Genomic DNA, 15,818 nt, shown 5'->3' with positions numbered 1-15,818 from the left:
GGTGATTCCCATCACAATGGGAGCATTTGTAATGGCATTGGTTTATTATCATCACGTGTACCAGGATAGTGACTGATTTCAATGTAAACTGTGGTTGAGCTGGTTTTGCGGTGCATAGGTCTTGTACCTTGTGTTCACTCTCGCCTTTGAACTTCAGCTAAATCACATTCTCCAAGATGACTGAATCATCACCTGACATGTGTGGAAAATACACGTTGGGACATGTCTCCTGCTTTACAAAATAGTCAACCTTCCCATCGTCTCGGGGTACAGATGGAGCCCCATTTTATGGACAATAGACAATAGGTGCAGGAGTAGGCCATTCGGCCCTTCGAGCCAGCACCGCCATTCAATGTGATCATGGCTGATCATTCTCAATCAGTACCCCGTTCCTGCCTTCTCCCCATACCCCCTGACTCCGCTATCCTTACGAGCTCTATCTAGCTCTCTCTTGAATGTATTCAGAGAATTGGCCTCCACTGCCTTCTAAGGCAGAGAATTCCACAGATTCACAACTCTGACTAAAAAATGTTTTCCTCATCGCTGTTCTAAATGGCCTACCTCTTATTCTTAAACTGTGGCCCCTGGTTCTGGACTTCCCCAACATTGGGAACATGTTTCCTGCCTCTAACATGTCCAACCCCTTAATAATCTTATACGTTTCGATAAGATCCCCTCTCATCCTTCTAAATTCCAGTGTATACAAACCTAGTCGCTCCAGTGTTTCAACATATGACAGTCCCGCCATTCCGGGAATTAACCTAGTAAACCTACGCTGCACGCCCTCAATAGCAGGGCAATTTTAGCATCCTATTGGTAAGACTGCACCTCCAACAGCTCAATGACACCTGTAGGAATGTTCAGTGTTGCAAAGGTGAAAGTGATGGGTGCAGAATTAAGCCATTCGGCCCATCAAGTCTACTCCATCATTCAATCACGGCTGATCTATCTTTCCCTCCTAACCCATTCTCCCGCCTTTTCCCCCATAACCCCTGACATCTGTACTAATCAAGAATCTATCTATCTCTGCCTTAAAAATAACCAATGACGGCCTCCACAGCCTTCTATGGCAAATAATTCCACAGATTCACCACACACTGACTAAAGGAATTCCTGCTCATCTCCTTCCTAAAGGAATGTCCTTTAATTCTGAGGCTGTGACCTCTAGACCTAGACTCTCTCACTAGTGGAAACATTCTCTCCACATCCACTCCATCCAAGCCTTCCACGTTTTGGTCGGTTTCAATGAGGTCCCCCCTCATTCTTCTTAAACTCCAGCAAGTGCAGGCCCAGTGCTGACAAACGCTCATATGTTAACCTACTCATTCCTCGGATCATTTTTGTAAACCTCCACTGGACCCTCTCCGGTCGGTGCCAGCACATCCTTCCTCAGATATAGTGCCCAAAATTGCTCTCAATACTCCAAATGCGGCCTGACCAGCGCCTTATAGAGCCTCAGCATTACATCCCTGTTTTTGTATTCTAGCCCTCTTGAAATAAATGGTAGCATTGCGTTTGCCTTCTTTACTGCCGATTCCACTTGCAAATTAACTTTTTGGGAATCCTGCACCAGCACTCCCAAGTCCCTTTGCACCTCTGATTTCTGGATTTTCTCCCCATTTCAGAAAATTGTCAACGCCTATATTCCTTCTACCAAAATGCACCACTCCACACTTTGCTACATTCCATCTAGGCCCAGAAAAAAAACATTCAATGGAATACATTTCTAGTAAATGTTGAAGTTGATGATTGGTTGCCGCGTTCTCATTCACTTTGTCATGTGCCCTAAACACGCTCAACCATCGGTGACTAAATGAGTTGTGTGATTTGTATGTTGCTTTTATTTTGCAGCAAGAGAGGAATTTTTAAAGGATATTTACACGGCTGAGAATGACAAGGAGAGCAAAGACCCGGTCAAATCCACTGCACCTTCAGAAGAGGTGAGCAATGGAAAGTGAGAGGAGGCAAAGTGAGGAAAGGGTGTAAAGAGTAATAGTAGCAAAATGAGGTACAGGTGATGCCAGCAGAGACTGCAGACATAGACAAATCTGCTGTTTAACATCCACAGCCTTACATTTGTACTGAACGTGCTGGCCTGTTAGTGAGTGGGCTGCTTGTATATGCATGTGTTCCTATGTGTACGTGTGTGCACATTTGTGTGTGTATGTAGAACTTGGGTGTAAATACGTGTTTGGGCGTCTGTGCATTGTGTGTTTTGTGATGCGTGTGTGTGGTGTGTGTTGGCTGTGTGTATTATGTTTGAATGAGTGCGTGTGTATATTCCTATGTAGGTATTTATTCACAAAATGCTGGAGTAACTCAGCAGGTCAGGCAGCATCTCAGGAGAGAAGGAATGGGTGATGTTTCGGGCCGAAACCCTTCTTCAGACTGATGTCAGGGGGGCAGGACAAAGGAAGAATATAGGTGGAGACAGGAAGATAGAGGGAGAACTGGGAATGGGGAGGGGAAGAGAGGGACAGAGGAACTATCTAAAGTTGGAGAAGTCAATGTTCATACCGCTGGGCTGCAAGCTGGCCAAGCGAAATATGAGGTGCTGTTCCTCCAATTTCCGGTGGGCCTCACTATGGCACTGGAGGAGGCCCATGACAGAAAGGTCAGACTGGCAGTGAGAGGGGGAGTTGAAGTGATCGGCCACCGGGAGATTGGGTTGGTTAAGGCGGACTGAGTGAAGGTGATGAGCGAAACGATCTCCGAGCCTGCGTTTGGTTTTGCCGATGTAAAGAAGTTGACATCTAGAGCAGCGGATACAATAGATGAGGTTGGAGGAAGTGCAGGTGAACCTTTGTCTCACCTGGAAAGACTGTTTGGGTCCTTGGATGAAGATGAGGGGAAGGTAAAGGGACAGGTGTTGCATCTCTTGCGGTTGCAGAGGAAAGTGCCCGAGGATGGGGTGGTTTGGGTAGACCTGCACCTCCTCCAACATCATGTATTGTATCCACTGCTCTAGATGTCAACTTCTTTACATCGGCGAGACCAAACGCAGGCTCGGCGATCGTTTCGCTCAACACCTTCGCTCAGTCCACCTTAACCAACCTGATCTCCCGGAGGCTGAGCACTTCAACTCCCCCTCTCACTCCCAGTCTGACCTTTCTGTCATGGGCCTCCTCCAGTGCCATAGTGAGGCCCACCGGAAATTGGAGGAACAGCACCTCATATTTTGCTTGGGCAGCTTGCAGCCCAGCGGTATGAACATTGACTTCTCCAACTTTAGATAGTTCCTCTGTCCCTCTCTTCCCCTTCCCAGTTCTCCTTCTATCTTCCTGCCTCCACCTATACTCTTCCTTTGTCCCGCCCCCCTGCAATCAGTCTGAAGAAGGGTCTCGACCCGAAATGTCACCCATTCCTTCTCTCCTGAGATGCTGCCTGACCTGCTGAGTTACTCCAGCATTTTGTGAATAAATACCTTCGATTTGTGCCAGCATCTGCAGTTATTTTCCTACACTTCCTATGTAGATAGGTAAGTGTGCATTGGTGTAGATGTAGAGAAATGTGCAAAAGTGCAAGTGAGCATGCTTGGTTGTATTGGATGGCCTTGCAGTGTAGGCGGGTGGATTTGTGGATTGGCGTGTGGATGGATGTGTTCCTAGTTGGGTGTTGTTATTTTTGTGTGTGGATGGATGATCATGGCTACACAAGTGAGTATATATGTATGTATGGATATGTGTGACACCGTATTTGTGTGTGCTTATTTAGACCCTGAAACAGGTCTAAAGCCTACCCAAAACATCGACAATTGCTCTAGATTCCAGCATCTGCAGTCTCTGTGGCACCAAGGGATAGTTTTTGAATACTGCACTGAAGGTGTCGGACTGGAATCTTCTGTTCCATTCTCTGGAGTCGGTCTTGAATGCACTGGCTCTGTCTCATGAGACAAGGTGGATGTGCACCAATTCCCAAGTTCAAGGCTCTCATATCTGAGGGTTCTGTTTGCCTATTTATTCACAAAATGCTGGAGTAACTCAGCAGGTCAGGCAGCATCTCGGGAGAGAAGGAATGGGTGACGTTTCGGGTCGAGACCCTTTTGCCTGTTGCCCTGCTTGAATTCCAACTATACTCCACGTCTTTTGTCGCAGGCCTCATCCAAACACCGCATACCGGAGGAGGAGATTCAGATGGAATTACGGAGTCTTGGGAAAGAGCTGGACGCACTGGAACAGAAGGGGGTGGAGTTGGAGCCTCAGTTGCGGGGCTGCGAAGGAGGTGTGTGATGGTGTGACGCACTGGGTCTGGCCGGGGAGGGCGATGGGTTGGAGGGAAGGGCCTGACAGTGGAGATGTTCAGAGCTGCAACCTTTGGCTAGGAATGGCAGTGAATTCCCTTACTGATCTATATTCTACTGAACCCTATGACAGCCTTGTTCAATGTCCGGAACTCCCACAGATTTTGTGTGACCAAGTTGACAACATCCACTACTTTACCCGTATCAATCACCTCTACAAATAAAAACTCAATCAAGTTTATAAGACATGTCCTGCTCAGGACAAATCGATGCTGAATGTCTCTATTTAGCCTATTCTCTTCCAAATGTGAGTAAATTGTATCACTAAGAATCATTTCCAAAAGCTAGCAGATTTGCATACCTTACACCGGTCTCATTATCCTCCATGTCCTTCTCCACAGTGAATACTTAAGTAAAGTAATAACCTCTAAACCTTTGGTGTGACCACTTCCCTGAAACTTTCTATAGCTCTCTCTGCCTCCTGTATGATTCTCAGGCTGGTCGTCTGCTCCAGCCGATCCACGAGATGTGGAGGCTATGGAGGAGCTGCAGCTGGACACAATTCTGGCAGACATGTGTATCAGGGACACAAGACTGCTCCCTGATGTGCCACATCTGACAGGAGGAGCATACTAATCCAATGACTGGGATAACCGGCCCATTAATGCACACTTAAAATAAATCTAGCTGACTTAAGGAGATGTAAATGTTAAAAAACCTTACCTTCACCGAAACAGTGTATCCACCAAAGCCTGCACTTTGACCTACCAGCAGCACTTTGACCTCAAAGCAGCCGCTCTCAAAATGGCCGTTCCACTACAGTCCAACTCTCACCTGATGCTAAGGCTTTCTGGCCTGAAAAATGGAGGCTGGTAGAGAAAAGTGTTCTGATTCCTTGCATTTCATGCTTCAACACTATGAATGTGGGGCAGCTGGCATTTTCTGGCCTCTCGGTTTGATTTATTGGCTGGCAACCATAATTGAGAAAGGCTCAGTCAGAGTAGGAACACTACATTCTCTGAGCATTGCAGGATGCTGGTTTTCAACTCTCCTACTTAAAAAAAAAAAAAAAACACTCAGCATTTCTTGTCTTTACATTAAAAAATATATAGATGACAGAGAAGATGAGTTGATGGTGGACTGGTTCAAGCTGATCCATGAGAAGCAGCTGCTGATTAGGAGGGAGTCTGAACTCGTTTACATGTAAGTACAATCTGAGCAGGATGGAGCGAGACAAGACAACATGGTTTCTGACCTTCCCCCTCACCAAGCCCCTCTCCTCCAAGTCCCACCCCCCGCCTCACTCTCTGACCCATTGCACACCCTGCTCTGTCCCCCAACTCTCCATCCACCCTATCAGTCTTCCGACCCGTGGAAAATTGTGAGGGATTTGCGAAGAAAATTGTTCTGAATCTGTGATGTAATCAATGTGAAGTTTACATTTCCAACTCTTCCTCCAATTTGTCCTCTTGAGCCTGGAGCCTTTGCTTGGTTTTTGCCCATTGTTGTACTAAAGTCATAAATCATGAGGAATAGGAGTAGAATTAGGCCATTCGGCCCATCAAGTCTACTCCGCCATTCAATCATGGCTGATCTATCTTTCTACTACCCCATTCGCCCTCCTTCTCCCCATAACCTTTGACACTTGTACTATTGTTCACTTTATTTATCCTTCATAAAACCCTTGGTATGCAACGGGAAAGCCCAGCTTCCTTTTTTATTCATAAATGCTTGTAATTTTATCATGGATCAATGCATGAGAAGGCGACTCTCCCTTCAATCCTCCTGCAATCCTTGCTCAGTTAAGCTCATCAGCATATCCTTGTATTGCTTTCTCCCTTGTGTACATCTCTGGTTTTCCTATAAATGCATCTTATCCATATCTCCCCTGGCTGCCCAGCTCTGCTGTGAACCAGTGCAAGCAGTTGGCATGATACCGCTCATGGTTTAGCCTGTCCCACCTCCCCAAGGTACATTTCCAAATGAAAAGTCGGAAGCCTTTGATATTTCCTCTTAACTCTCACCCTTGAAACCCCAAAGATGTAATATCTCCACCTTTATATTTGTGGACAGATCAAAGCTACAGAGTTTGGAGGATGACCAGCATCTGATCGACCAGGAACTGCGAGTGTTGATGGCAAAAGCAGGTCAGTGTCTAAATCTTAGATGGAAAGTGATCAATACCTCGTATCAGATTTAGAATCCTGTTGATTACCAACGTCTCACATTGTTCCAGTGAAGCTCAATACAAATTCACCTTCAATTCCAGACACAGCAAGGAATCCAAACCCTGGACCTTAAACCCTGTTTCTTTACACAACAGATGGTAGTCGTGGCTCTAATGATAATACACATCTGATCATCTGATCACCCACATCTCTTCCTGGCCTGTCTTCTACTGCCTTCCCTTCTCCGTTGCTGCTCCCTTGTCTTTGCAACATCATGTATGTCCTGGCCTCCAAACAATGATCAGGCATCTCACTGCCTTTAAAATACTGGTAATAATGGGCAGGTGACCAAAGCTTCTTGAGTTCCAATGTGCTTCTGTTGCAGAGGACAAGAAAACAGAAGGGGAAAAGGCCCATGAGAAGGAGCTGATGGAAGAGCTGCTGAAAACGGTGGAGGACAGGAATAACATAATCGACAGACTGGATGAGGATCGAGTGAGGTATGAGGTGGCCCAAAGCACTCACAAGGGGCGACATGCAAGGGGATCTCTGTCTTTTCCCCAATGAATGCCAATGCAGCTCTTTGGCATATGGCTATCAAGTGCAACTAGCCTGCCGCCGACCTTCCCGACCCCTTCACCGCCGCCCACGCCCTCCCCGGCCATCCGCTGACCGAGCCGACCACCACTTACCCGGACTCCAGGTCCCCGCGGGCCTCCCCCAGCGACCGTGCTGACCCGTGCCGCTCCACCGCCCAGCAGCAGGTCACAGCCGTCGCTGTACCCGGCCCCCGGGACCAACAACAGGCTGCACCGCGCTGGGCCCACAGCCCCCACCGGGCAGAGCCCCTCAGCACTGCTGGGTCCTACTGCCCACCCTCTACTACAGGTAACTGCAAAACTTATTTATATCGGTGAAACCAAGCGCAGGCTCGGCGATCGCTTCGCTGAACACCTGCGCTCGGTCCGCATTAATGCAACTGATCTCCCGGTGGCCCAGCACTTTAACTCCCCCTCCCATTCCTAGTCTGACCTCTCTGTCATGGGCCTCCTCCAGTGCCATAGTGAGGCCCGCCGGAAGTTGGAGGAGCAGCACCTCATATTTCGCCTGGGCAGTTTGCAGCCTGGTGGTATGAACGTCGACTTCTCCATCTTCAGATAGCTCCTCTGTCCCTCCCTTCCCCTCCTCCTTCCCAGATCTCCCTCTATCTTCCTGTCTCCACCTATATCCTTCCTTTGTCCCACCCCCGACATCAGTCTGAAGAAGGGTCTCGACCCAAAACGTCACCCATTCCTTCTCTCCCGAGATGCTGCCTGACCTGCTGAGTTACTCCAGCATTTTGTGAATAAATCGATTTGTACCAGCATCTGCAGTTATTTTCTAATGCAACTAGCCTGTTGCTTTGCCATTTGGAACTCCACCAATTCACAAGTCCACAGCAACAACCCCCTGCCCCCCCTAACTTGCTTCTTCTATAATTGCCTCAGGAGTTGCTTTGATCCAACTTATAGACGTTTTCAACGTTCCATTGCCTTTTGTTGAACCAGCTGACATGAGAAAAAGGGCATTTTTCTCCATGGCATTGACCAGCTCCATGTCACTGGGAAAGACAAGGCTGAAGCAATTGTGCCATCCTTGGCCAGAGGAGCACGGTAGATAATCTATCAAGGCTTCCTCCATGCCATCCAATCATCAGGCAGTTCTACACACTTCATGTGCTACCAAGATAATAGATAGAGCAAAGGCAAATGGATCAGAGAACATCCTGACTGTCGTGTGGAGGAAGGAACTGCAGATGCTGGTTTAAACCGAAGATAGACACAAAAAAACGGAGTAACTCAGCGGGACAGGCAGCATCTCTGGAGAGAAGGAATGGGAGATGTTTCGGGTCGAGACCCTTCTGAAAAGGGTCCTGAACCAACCACATGTCTGGCTGATTTGTTTTAGTGCAGTTACTAATTTGACATTACCCGACAATGTGGAAAATTGCTCATTTCTTCCGTAGTGTAAAAAGCAGGACAAATCCGATCCAAATTATTAATACTCCAGGAGCCCAATCTCAACCATCAAGAAATTGATGGAGAAAATGCCATCAAGTGGCACTTTTTGTTTTGAGTTGAGTTGATTTGAGCTGCCCAGTGGCTGGTGTAAAGGCTCACGTGAAGGAAGATGGTTGTGGGTTGTAGCAGGTCAGTCACAGGATCGTGCAGGAGCTCATCATGGATGTGTTCCAGGGCCCCACCATCTCCAGCTACTTCATCAATGACCTACATTCCAGCATTGTGCCAAATGTTCGTTGATGACTGTACAATGTTCTATTCCGTCCTCACCAAATGAAGCCAGCAAGATCGAGGCATCATTCAGACATGGGCTGAGAGGTGGCATGTGCCATAGCGTTGCCCAAATGCCAGCACATTTATGTCCCTAATTGTCCTTGAGAAAATGCTGGTGAGCTGGCCTTTGCTGGGCATTCTATCGAACACCAGCACACCATTGTTTCAGTCCTTACCACCTGCACAATTCCACCGCAGCACCTCGGAGGGTGAGAGGTGATATGAGTTTCGAGGACAATAACAGTTTGTATGTAGCAGCTTCAAGGTGACATGCCATCCAAAGATGAGGAGCATCTTCAAACAAAAACCAGTGTCAATTTCCATACACGACTCAGCGCACTTTAATGCACACATTACAGGAGGAGAGAGAAGGGGGATAGGCTTGGAAAGGATTTCCAGGGCTTAGGCTTTAGCAAATAGAGGCAAAGACTCCAAGGTGGACTAAAGGGAATGGCCAGAGTAGAGGATTGCAGAACACTGATGATTCTCTCAGTACTCCGGCTGAGGAACAGCCAGAGATGAGTCAAAAGATTGTGTTTATGGCTTCACCTTCTCCGCCATTCTCCCAGGAGAACACTCGGTGCATTGGATCAGTGCCCCTTGGTTGATAGTATATCTCTCTGTGGTCAGGACAAGGGTGAACTGCAATACTGGGTGAAAGCCTCTCTCCAGCAATGATTCCCGGGGGACTTGGAGCCAGCACTGGGCCCGTTCAAACTTGCGGCACCAGGAACGACTCGACATCACTATTTGAGATCCTCGGAGAAAGTAGAAGAATGAATTTCTGTCTTTTGACTCGAATCTGGGTGCCAACTTGGATACAGTTCACAGTGAACCACCTGGAGTTAAACATTACCAGTGCATTTGAGGTTGTGGAACTGTATGGGTGTTAACTAAACTGTTGAAAGTACAGCATGTTGCGTTTGACTCTGCCGACCAATCGTGAGGAGTGGAGGAGAAGCTCGGAGCATGCCATCTGCCAGTCTGCATTTGACATTGGCTGCCAGCCATCCTGGCACCAACACTCAGTGCGGCCTGGAAGTGCACAGCTGATTTTAAATGCCGACCCTCTTGTGAAATACGTTCTCGGCAGGTACCCTTCCCGTGCCGTGCAACGGCTACACTTGGATGTCCGTCCTGCCCAACGTGCCTGGCCTGCGCTCCTCTGCTCCCTCATTGGCTTTATGGATGAGCAACGTTTAAGACTTCAAGTGACCGAGGGTGTAGAAGAGGGTGGTGAATCTGTGGAATTCTTTGCCACATAAGGCTGTAGAGGCCAAGTCAGTGGATATTTTTAAGTCAGAGATATTTGATTAGTACAGGTGTCAGACGACATGGGGAGAAGGCAAGGGAATGGGGTCAGTAGTGAAGGCGAGTATTTGATGATGTTAAGCGTGTCAGGCTTTGCCTGCCACTATTCCAGATGCTTCAGCATTTCTGGTTCCACTTCTTTTTCAAGATGGATTGATTTAGTCAGCTATTCCTCCCTGAGTGGTGCTAACCTGCCCCCTGGTTGCGATTGAAAAGAGAAGGCATGGTAAAACAAAACGTGTCAACGCAAGGTGAGGTGCTCATGCCATGTTCTGGAGTCCATCTGAAGAATACTGCGATGGATAGCACCATGAGGCCACATATGATTAGTCTGTCCCAATGTCTACTGCTGGCAGAATCTTTCCCCTCAACTCTGCAGTGCCAAAAATAAGATGTTTACTTTTTGTTTAGCTAATATCTCAGATCGGCACCAATCAATCAAGTCCTACGTTATTTCTTGTGGAGTTAAAAGGCCACCGTATTTATGAACCATGTTACAACCTAATTTAACACAAATATTGTAACATTAGTATTTGGTTATCTCTGAGTTACTTGTTAGTGGAGTCAAGCCTTGCAACGCATGGGGAATGATTAGTTCAAAATGAAAACTCCTTATGGAAACTGGCTGACATTTCTTCCCACTTGACAGCCGTTTATGTAGGGGCTATTTAGTTACAGACTCGGACTGCACGGGGACAGACCATTTGGCCCCTCACATCCATGCTGACCAATTCGAGGGCAATCGAGTCCTGCATCTTCGAATATAAAACCGACCATCGGCTAAAATAAATATTTTTATTCTGATGGGACGGAGGAGTGAAATATTTATTATTTTGGTTACGGAGGAAGTCTGTGTAGAAAGTCAACAACTGTCAAAGAACGCGTTTTCCTGTTACCCACTTGCTTGTTCATTCTCGTGTTGTGAGGGAGAGTCCAAATGAGGTCCCCCCACCAATATCACAGCTGATTCAAGAGAGTGGTGTCTGGGGCTGTACCAGCTGGGTGGGTGGACATGTTGTCTCCTTTGAACGGTCACAACCTTACACATGCTCTTCTTGCAGAGAAATGGAAGAGGATCAGATGATGGAAGATATGATTAGCAAGATCGGTGAGGACCAACAATGTTTCATTGAAATTGTTCATTAAAATTGTTCAGAAGCTGAAATTCAGCTATTTTTTTTTAGATATGCTCAGCTTACACATTCTTTGTACCCTTTTCTTTCCATTTACCCCCACCTTCCCTTTTCCCTCTCATCTCCGTTGCCCTCTCCTGTCCATATTTTTCCTCTCATTCCCTCCTCTCTCCTTCACCCTGTCCCATTTTTCACCATTCCCACTTTGCCTCTTCCCTCTTTTCCCCTTTCCGTCTTACGCCTCTCTTTCTCCCCCTTTCGCCCTCTTTTTCCTTCCTCTCCCCCCCCCCACAACTTCCTGCCTGCCTCACATCCTTCTTCCCTCTCTTTTCCTATTTCCCTTTCTCTTCATTTTCCTCAACCTGCCTCTCCCCCCTCCTTTTCCCTCTCTTACTGCCCCTTGTCTTCACCCTGCCCAGATATCACCAAGGAGACGGAATCTGACCTGAAGAAGAAAAAGCAATTCAACCCTTCCAAATTAATGAAGTGGTTCGGTGGCAAGGCAAAGTGAACGGAGCAGTGCGCTGACTCAGAAAGATGTCTTCAGGAACCTGCTGTGTACCCGCTTCTCACTCTCAGTGCCCACCTCCTGTTTATCAAATAAGACAGCCATACAGGATGGAAACTGGCCCTTTGGTCCACCATGTATACTCTGTCCACAAGCTTCAGCCACTCATTTACACTAATCCCCATTTTATTCTCCCTGTGTTTCCATCAACTACAACCCCCCTCCCCACCCCCCACCACCCAGATTCTTCCACTCACCTGCTATTTAATCTACCAACACTCACTTCTTTGGGATGCAGGAGGAATCCAGAGCACCTGGAAGAAACACACATGGTCACAGAGACAATGTGCAAATTCCACACATGCGGCTGCAGAGTTTGGGATTGAACCCAAGTCACTGCAGTTGTGAGAGGCAGCGACTGTACTAGCTATGTCATTGTACACTCTGACAGTCACTGGCCATTTGTAAATGACAGAAATCTATGTCGCAGAGTTCGAAGCTTTGTCCTCTGAGGTCTAACCAACATTGGGGCATTGAAAGACATTCAAGTAGATAAGAAGCCAGTGGGAGATGTTGTCTTGGACCCTCTCTGCTGCTTCAGTCCATTGGGTTAGTCATAAATGCCCAAGAGCATTGGTATTGTAAGATGGGAGGGTTCTGATGCTCCAAATAAATGAGCAGTCCCTCTTTCCTCCCATTGATTTCCTACCATGTATTCCATCACGAGCCTCGGACTGTCCTCCCAATACGTTTGCTACTGAGACCCAAAAGCTCCCAGCTACAGGAAACTCTGGTGTGGTTGCCCTTTCTCCCTAACCCTTCCTTCCTAGGATGTGGCCAGCACCTTGCACCTCCTCAAGGTTGACTTTGGAGCTTTGTGACATCAGATCCTTGATCAGTGGAACTGGACCTGCGGTGTACTGGGGTTGAAGGGCTTTCTTTCAAACGTCGTTGGGTCCCTTGAGTTCTGTAATTCCATTCTAGAGGAGGTCCCAGTGACTATGCGACCTGCTGTGCACTGTGGCAAAGAGCGTGTGAAAGCAAAGGTGTCAGGCACACCTTCGCAATAGCTCTTCAGAATTTAATACCAATAGTGATATGTTTGATGTTGAGCTTTGCCAGATTTTGTATGAGCTACACTGAGGATTATCTTATCCCTAGGCACCAGCACACGAAACAGGAGAGGACCTTTGATCCAGTTGATGTTAATTTGGTTGGAATGAGTCGTTGAGTAAATAGGCTGCTTTGTATCGCTGGATTTCAGCAATTCTTTTCAGTTCCTTTGTTTTGTAACCTTGGTGCATAATTTCCTGCGTTTCCTCTATTGTACTGCCCAAGAAGGTAGGCTGTATTAAGGAGGACCCGCGTTTGTATAGAACCTAAGACTACTTCAAGATGTCCTAATATGCTTCGCAGTCAGTGAAACATCTGGTTATTTTAAGAAAAAATGCCAAAACATTGGCTGAAGAAAGAGGCTTTCACCAACAAACTACACCAAGTGAGAGAGGAGAGAAAATTTCACGAAGGAATGCAAATGTTTTGGACCCAGATGGTCGGAATAAATGACTGCCGACGGAGGGATGAAGGAGATCACGGTTTGAGCGAGCAACCTGCTGGAGGAGCACTGACATTGCAAGGTTGTGGGGCTGCAGGTGATTCCAAAGGCAGGAATGGGTCAAGCCTAGAGGGAATCGAATGTGCTATTCTTTGGAGATGATCTGCGACTAAATGGTACATGAGAGTAAATGTAGTTGTTGGGGCCAAGCTTTAATTAGATGGGGGCAGGCTGATTCCAGGGAACCATGGCAGCTTATGACCATGACAGCACACGCTCTGCTGTGACAGTTCGCGCATCGTGATAAAGGGGAAGAACCTGCTGGGATTATAGCCCCTGTGAGGAGAGGGCTTGTGTCAAGGCCAGTTGGTGCCAACCTTATGAGGAAGTAATAGGGCCACATCTCTTAGGTGTCAGCATTTGTGACTATGTAGATTAATCACTGAGAAAAGAAGATTGTGGTTCATGGATGTGCATTACGCAAATATATTTTCTAAATGATATTTTAACATTTTTGAAAAGGTATCTTGAACAAATAAATAGCTTGCATATATTTTTTAATCATTTGGCTTCAACCATTAACTGCCATACCTTTGTGGCCACGAACGCTCCTGTTATAATTACTTGATGATCCACTGGTACGGATAAACTGTTCAGGGAATTTAGTTTATTATTGTCACGTGTACCGAGGTATAGTGAAAACCTTTTTTTGTTGGGCGCTATCCAGTCAGCGAAAAGACCATACATGATTACAATCGAGACATTCAGAGTGTCCAGATACAGGATAAAGTTTAATGCAAGATAAAGATAGTAAAATCCGATAAAACATAGTCTGAGGGTCTCCAATGAGGTAGATGGTAGCTCAGGACCACTCGCGAGTTGGTGATAGGATGGTTCAGTTGCCCGATAACAGCTGGGAAGAAACTCTGCCTGAATCTGGAAGTATGTGTTTTCACATTGTGGACGATCAGCCAAGATCACAATGAATGGCGGTGCTGGCTCGAAGGGCCGAATGGCCTCCTCCTGCACCTATTTTCTATGTCTATGTCACACTTCTGTACCTCGTGCCTGATGGGAGAGGGGAGAAGAGGGAGAGACCAGGGTGAGACTCATCCTTGATTATGCTGGTGGCCTTGCGGAGACAGCATGAAGTGTAGATGGAGTCAATGGAAGGGTGGTTGGTTGGCGTGATGGTCTGGGCTACGTTGACAACTCTGTAATTTCTTGTGGTCTTGGGTGGAGCTGTTCCCGAACCATGCAGTGATGCATCCCGGGCACATTTGTAGTAGTTGGTGACAGTTGTTGGGGACATGCTGAACTTCCTGAGCCTTCTGAGGAAGTAGAGGCACTGTTGTGCTTCCTTGGTCATTGCTTTGATATGGCTGGTCCAGTGTGTTACTGGTGGGATTGCTCTGTAACCACTGATCATTCAGGGTTCCCACATTAATCTGATGCAAATTGTCTTCATCTTTGCATCAAACAATCAAATCCAGGCTGCCTTTTCAGAACTAAAACTGAATTCCAGATTGGGCCTTTAAGCTCAAAAATATGCAATGGATCTGAGGAGCTCAAGCACACGTTCACAGGGTATCTCTTCCTCTCCCTGTTTCTCCAAAGCAAAGTTAACAACTCTGCTTTGTTTTCCCTTCGCTAGCCTGTAGTTGAACAAACTGAACGTTATGGGAGTTTATGAGTCAGTCTTCCATCAGTCTTGCAACACATTGAAACACTATCAGGAGGGCTAAATGTCAGGTACGTTGTGTGAAATTGTTGAACTGTTGGTAACAGTACTATTGAATTGAGTTGGCAGAAACTAAACTGAATTTACGAAAAAAACAAGATGATTTAACTGTTGGAGAGAGCACACATTTTTTCATTAAGAGGGTCATTCCTGTTTAGTTTAGTTTAGAGATACAATATGGAAACAGGAGTCCACGCCAACCAGCGATCCACGCACACTTACAACAGCCTACACACACTAGGGATAATTTACAATTTTACCAAAGCCAACAAACCTACAAACCTGTACATCTTTGGAGTGTGGAAGGAAACAGGAGCAGCTGGAAAAATCTCCAGTGGAAAGAAAAATTTATTGGGAAAGAAAGGAGGTGCATGTTTACAGTGCCTTTCATCTTTTCATGTCTCCAGCATCTCTGGTCCTGTGAAGTACTTGGATATCCTGTTACTATGGGAGATAACTGCAAGACCACACAAACATCAATTGATAAGGTCCAGATTATTCTTTCTAACGATGCTGATGAAAGGGACACATATTGCCCAGAAGCAGAGGGAAAATCCCTCTGATATTTCACAAATTATTTTTGAGGATTCATTCACGATCATCAGAGAGTAGAGAGGCTTCAAATTAACATTTCAACACCTCCAGTCACGAAGTTCCCTTGGTACTGCATCAGCCTAGACGTTTGGCTCGAATCTCTGGAACAGATCTGCAGACCAAACCATTCTGACTGTGAAGTGTGCACAACCGATCCACTTTGTACGAGCAATGAATGAAGTCCTTCAGCAAGCTAAAGGTTATTGCCTGTAAAATAGAGGGTGTATGCCCTGAC

General features: G+C 46.7%; 1 protein-coding gene across 2 annotated transcripts in view; it reads left to right on the top strand.

Annotated features, from left to right (window-relative positions):
• The window catches only part of micall2a (mical-like 2a), a 73,981-nt gene extending 60,172 nt beyond the window's left edge, over positions 1-13,809 (top strand). For both annotated transcript variants that reach the window (XM_078418502.1, XM_078418501.1), the window contains exons 10-16: positions 1,852-1,940; positions 4,095-4,221; positions 5,353-5,443; positions 6,314-6,387; positions 6,794-6,908; positions 11,114-11,160; positions 11,605-13,809. In XM_078418502.1, coding sequence (XP_078274628.1) covers positions 1,852-1,940; positions 4,095-4,221; positions 5,353-5,443; positions 6,314-6,387; positions 6,794-6,908; positions 11,114-11,160; positions 11,605-11,696 — 635 coding nt within the window. In that variant the 3' untranslated portion in view covers positions 11,697-13,809. The remainder of the gene's footprint in view (positions 1-1,851; positions 1,941-4,094; positions 4,222-5,352; positions 5,444-6,313; positions 6,388-6,793; positions 6,909-11,113; positions 11,161-11,604) is intronic.
• Positions 13,810-15,818: the final 2,009 nt, after the last annotated feature.

The sequence above is a fragment of the Rhinoraja longicauda genome, chromosome 21 (genome assembly GCF_053455715.1).
Source record: "Rhinoraja longicauda isolate Sanriku21f chromosome 21, sRhiLon1.1, whole genome shotgun sequence".
Lineage (NCBI taxonomy): Eukaryota > Metazoa > Chordata > Chondrichthyes > Rajiformes > Arhynchobatidae > Rhinoraja > Rhinoraja longicauda.
The sequence above is the reverse complement of the archived record's forward strand: the minus strand, read 5'-3'. Positions and strand labels throughout refer to the sequence as shown.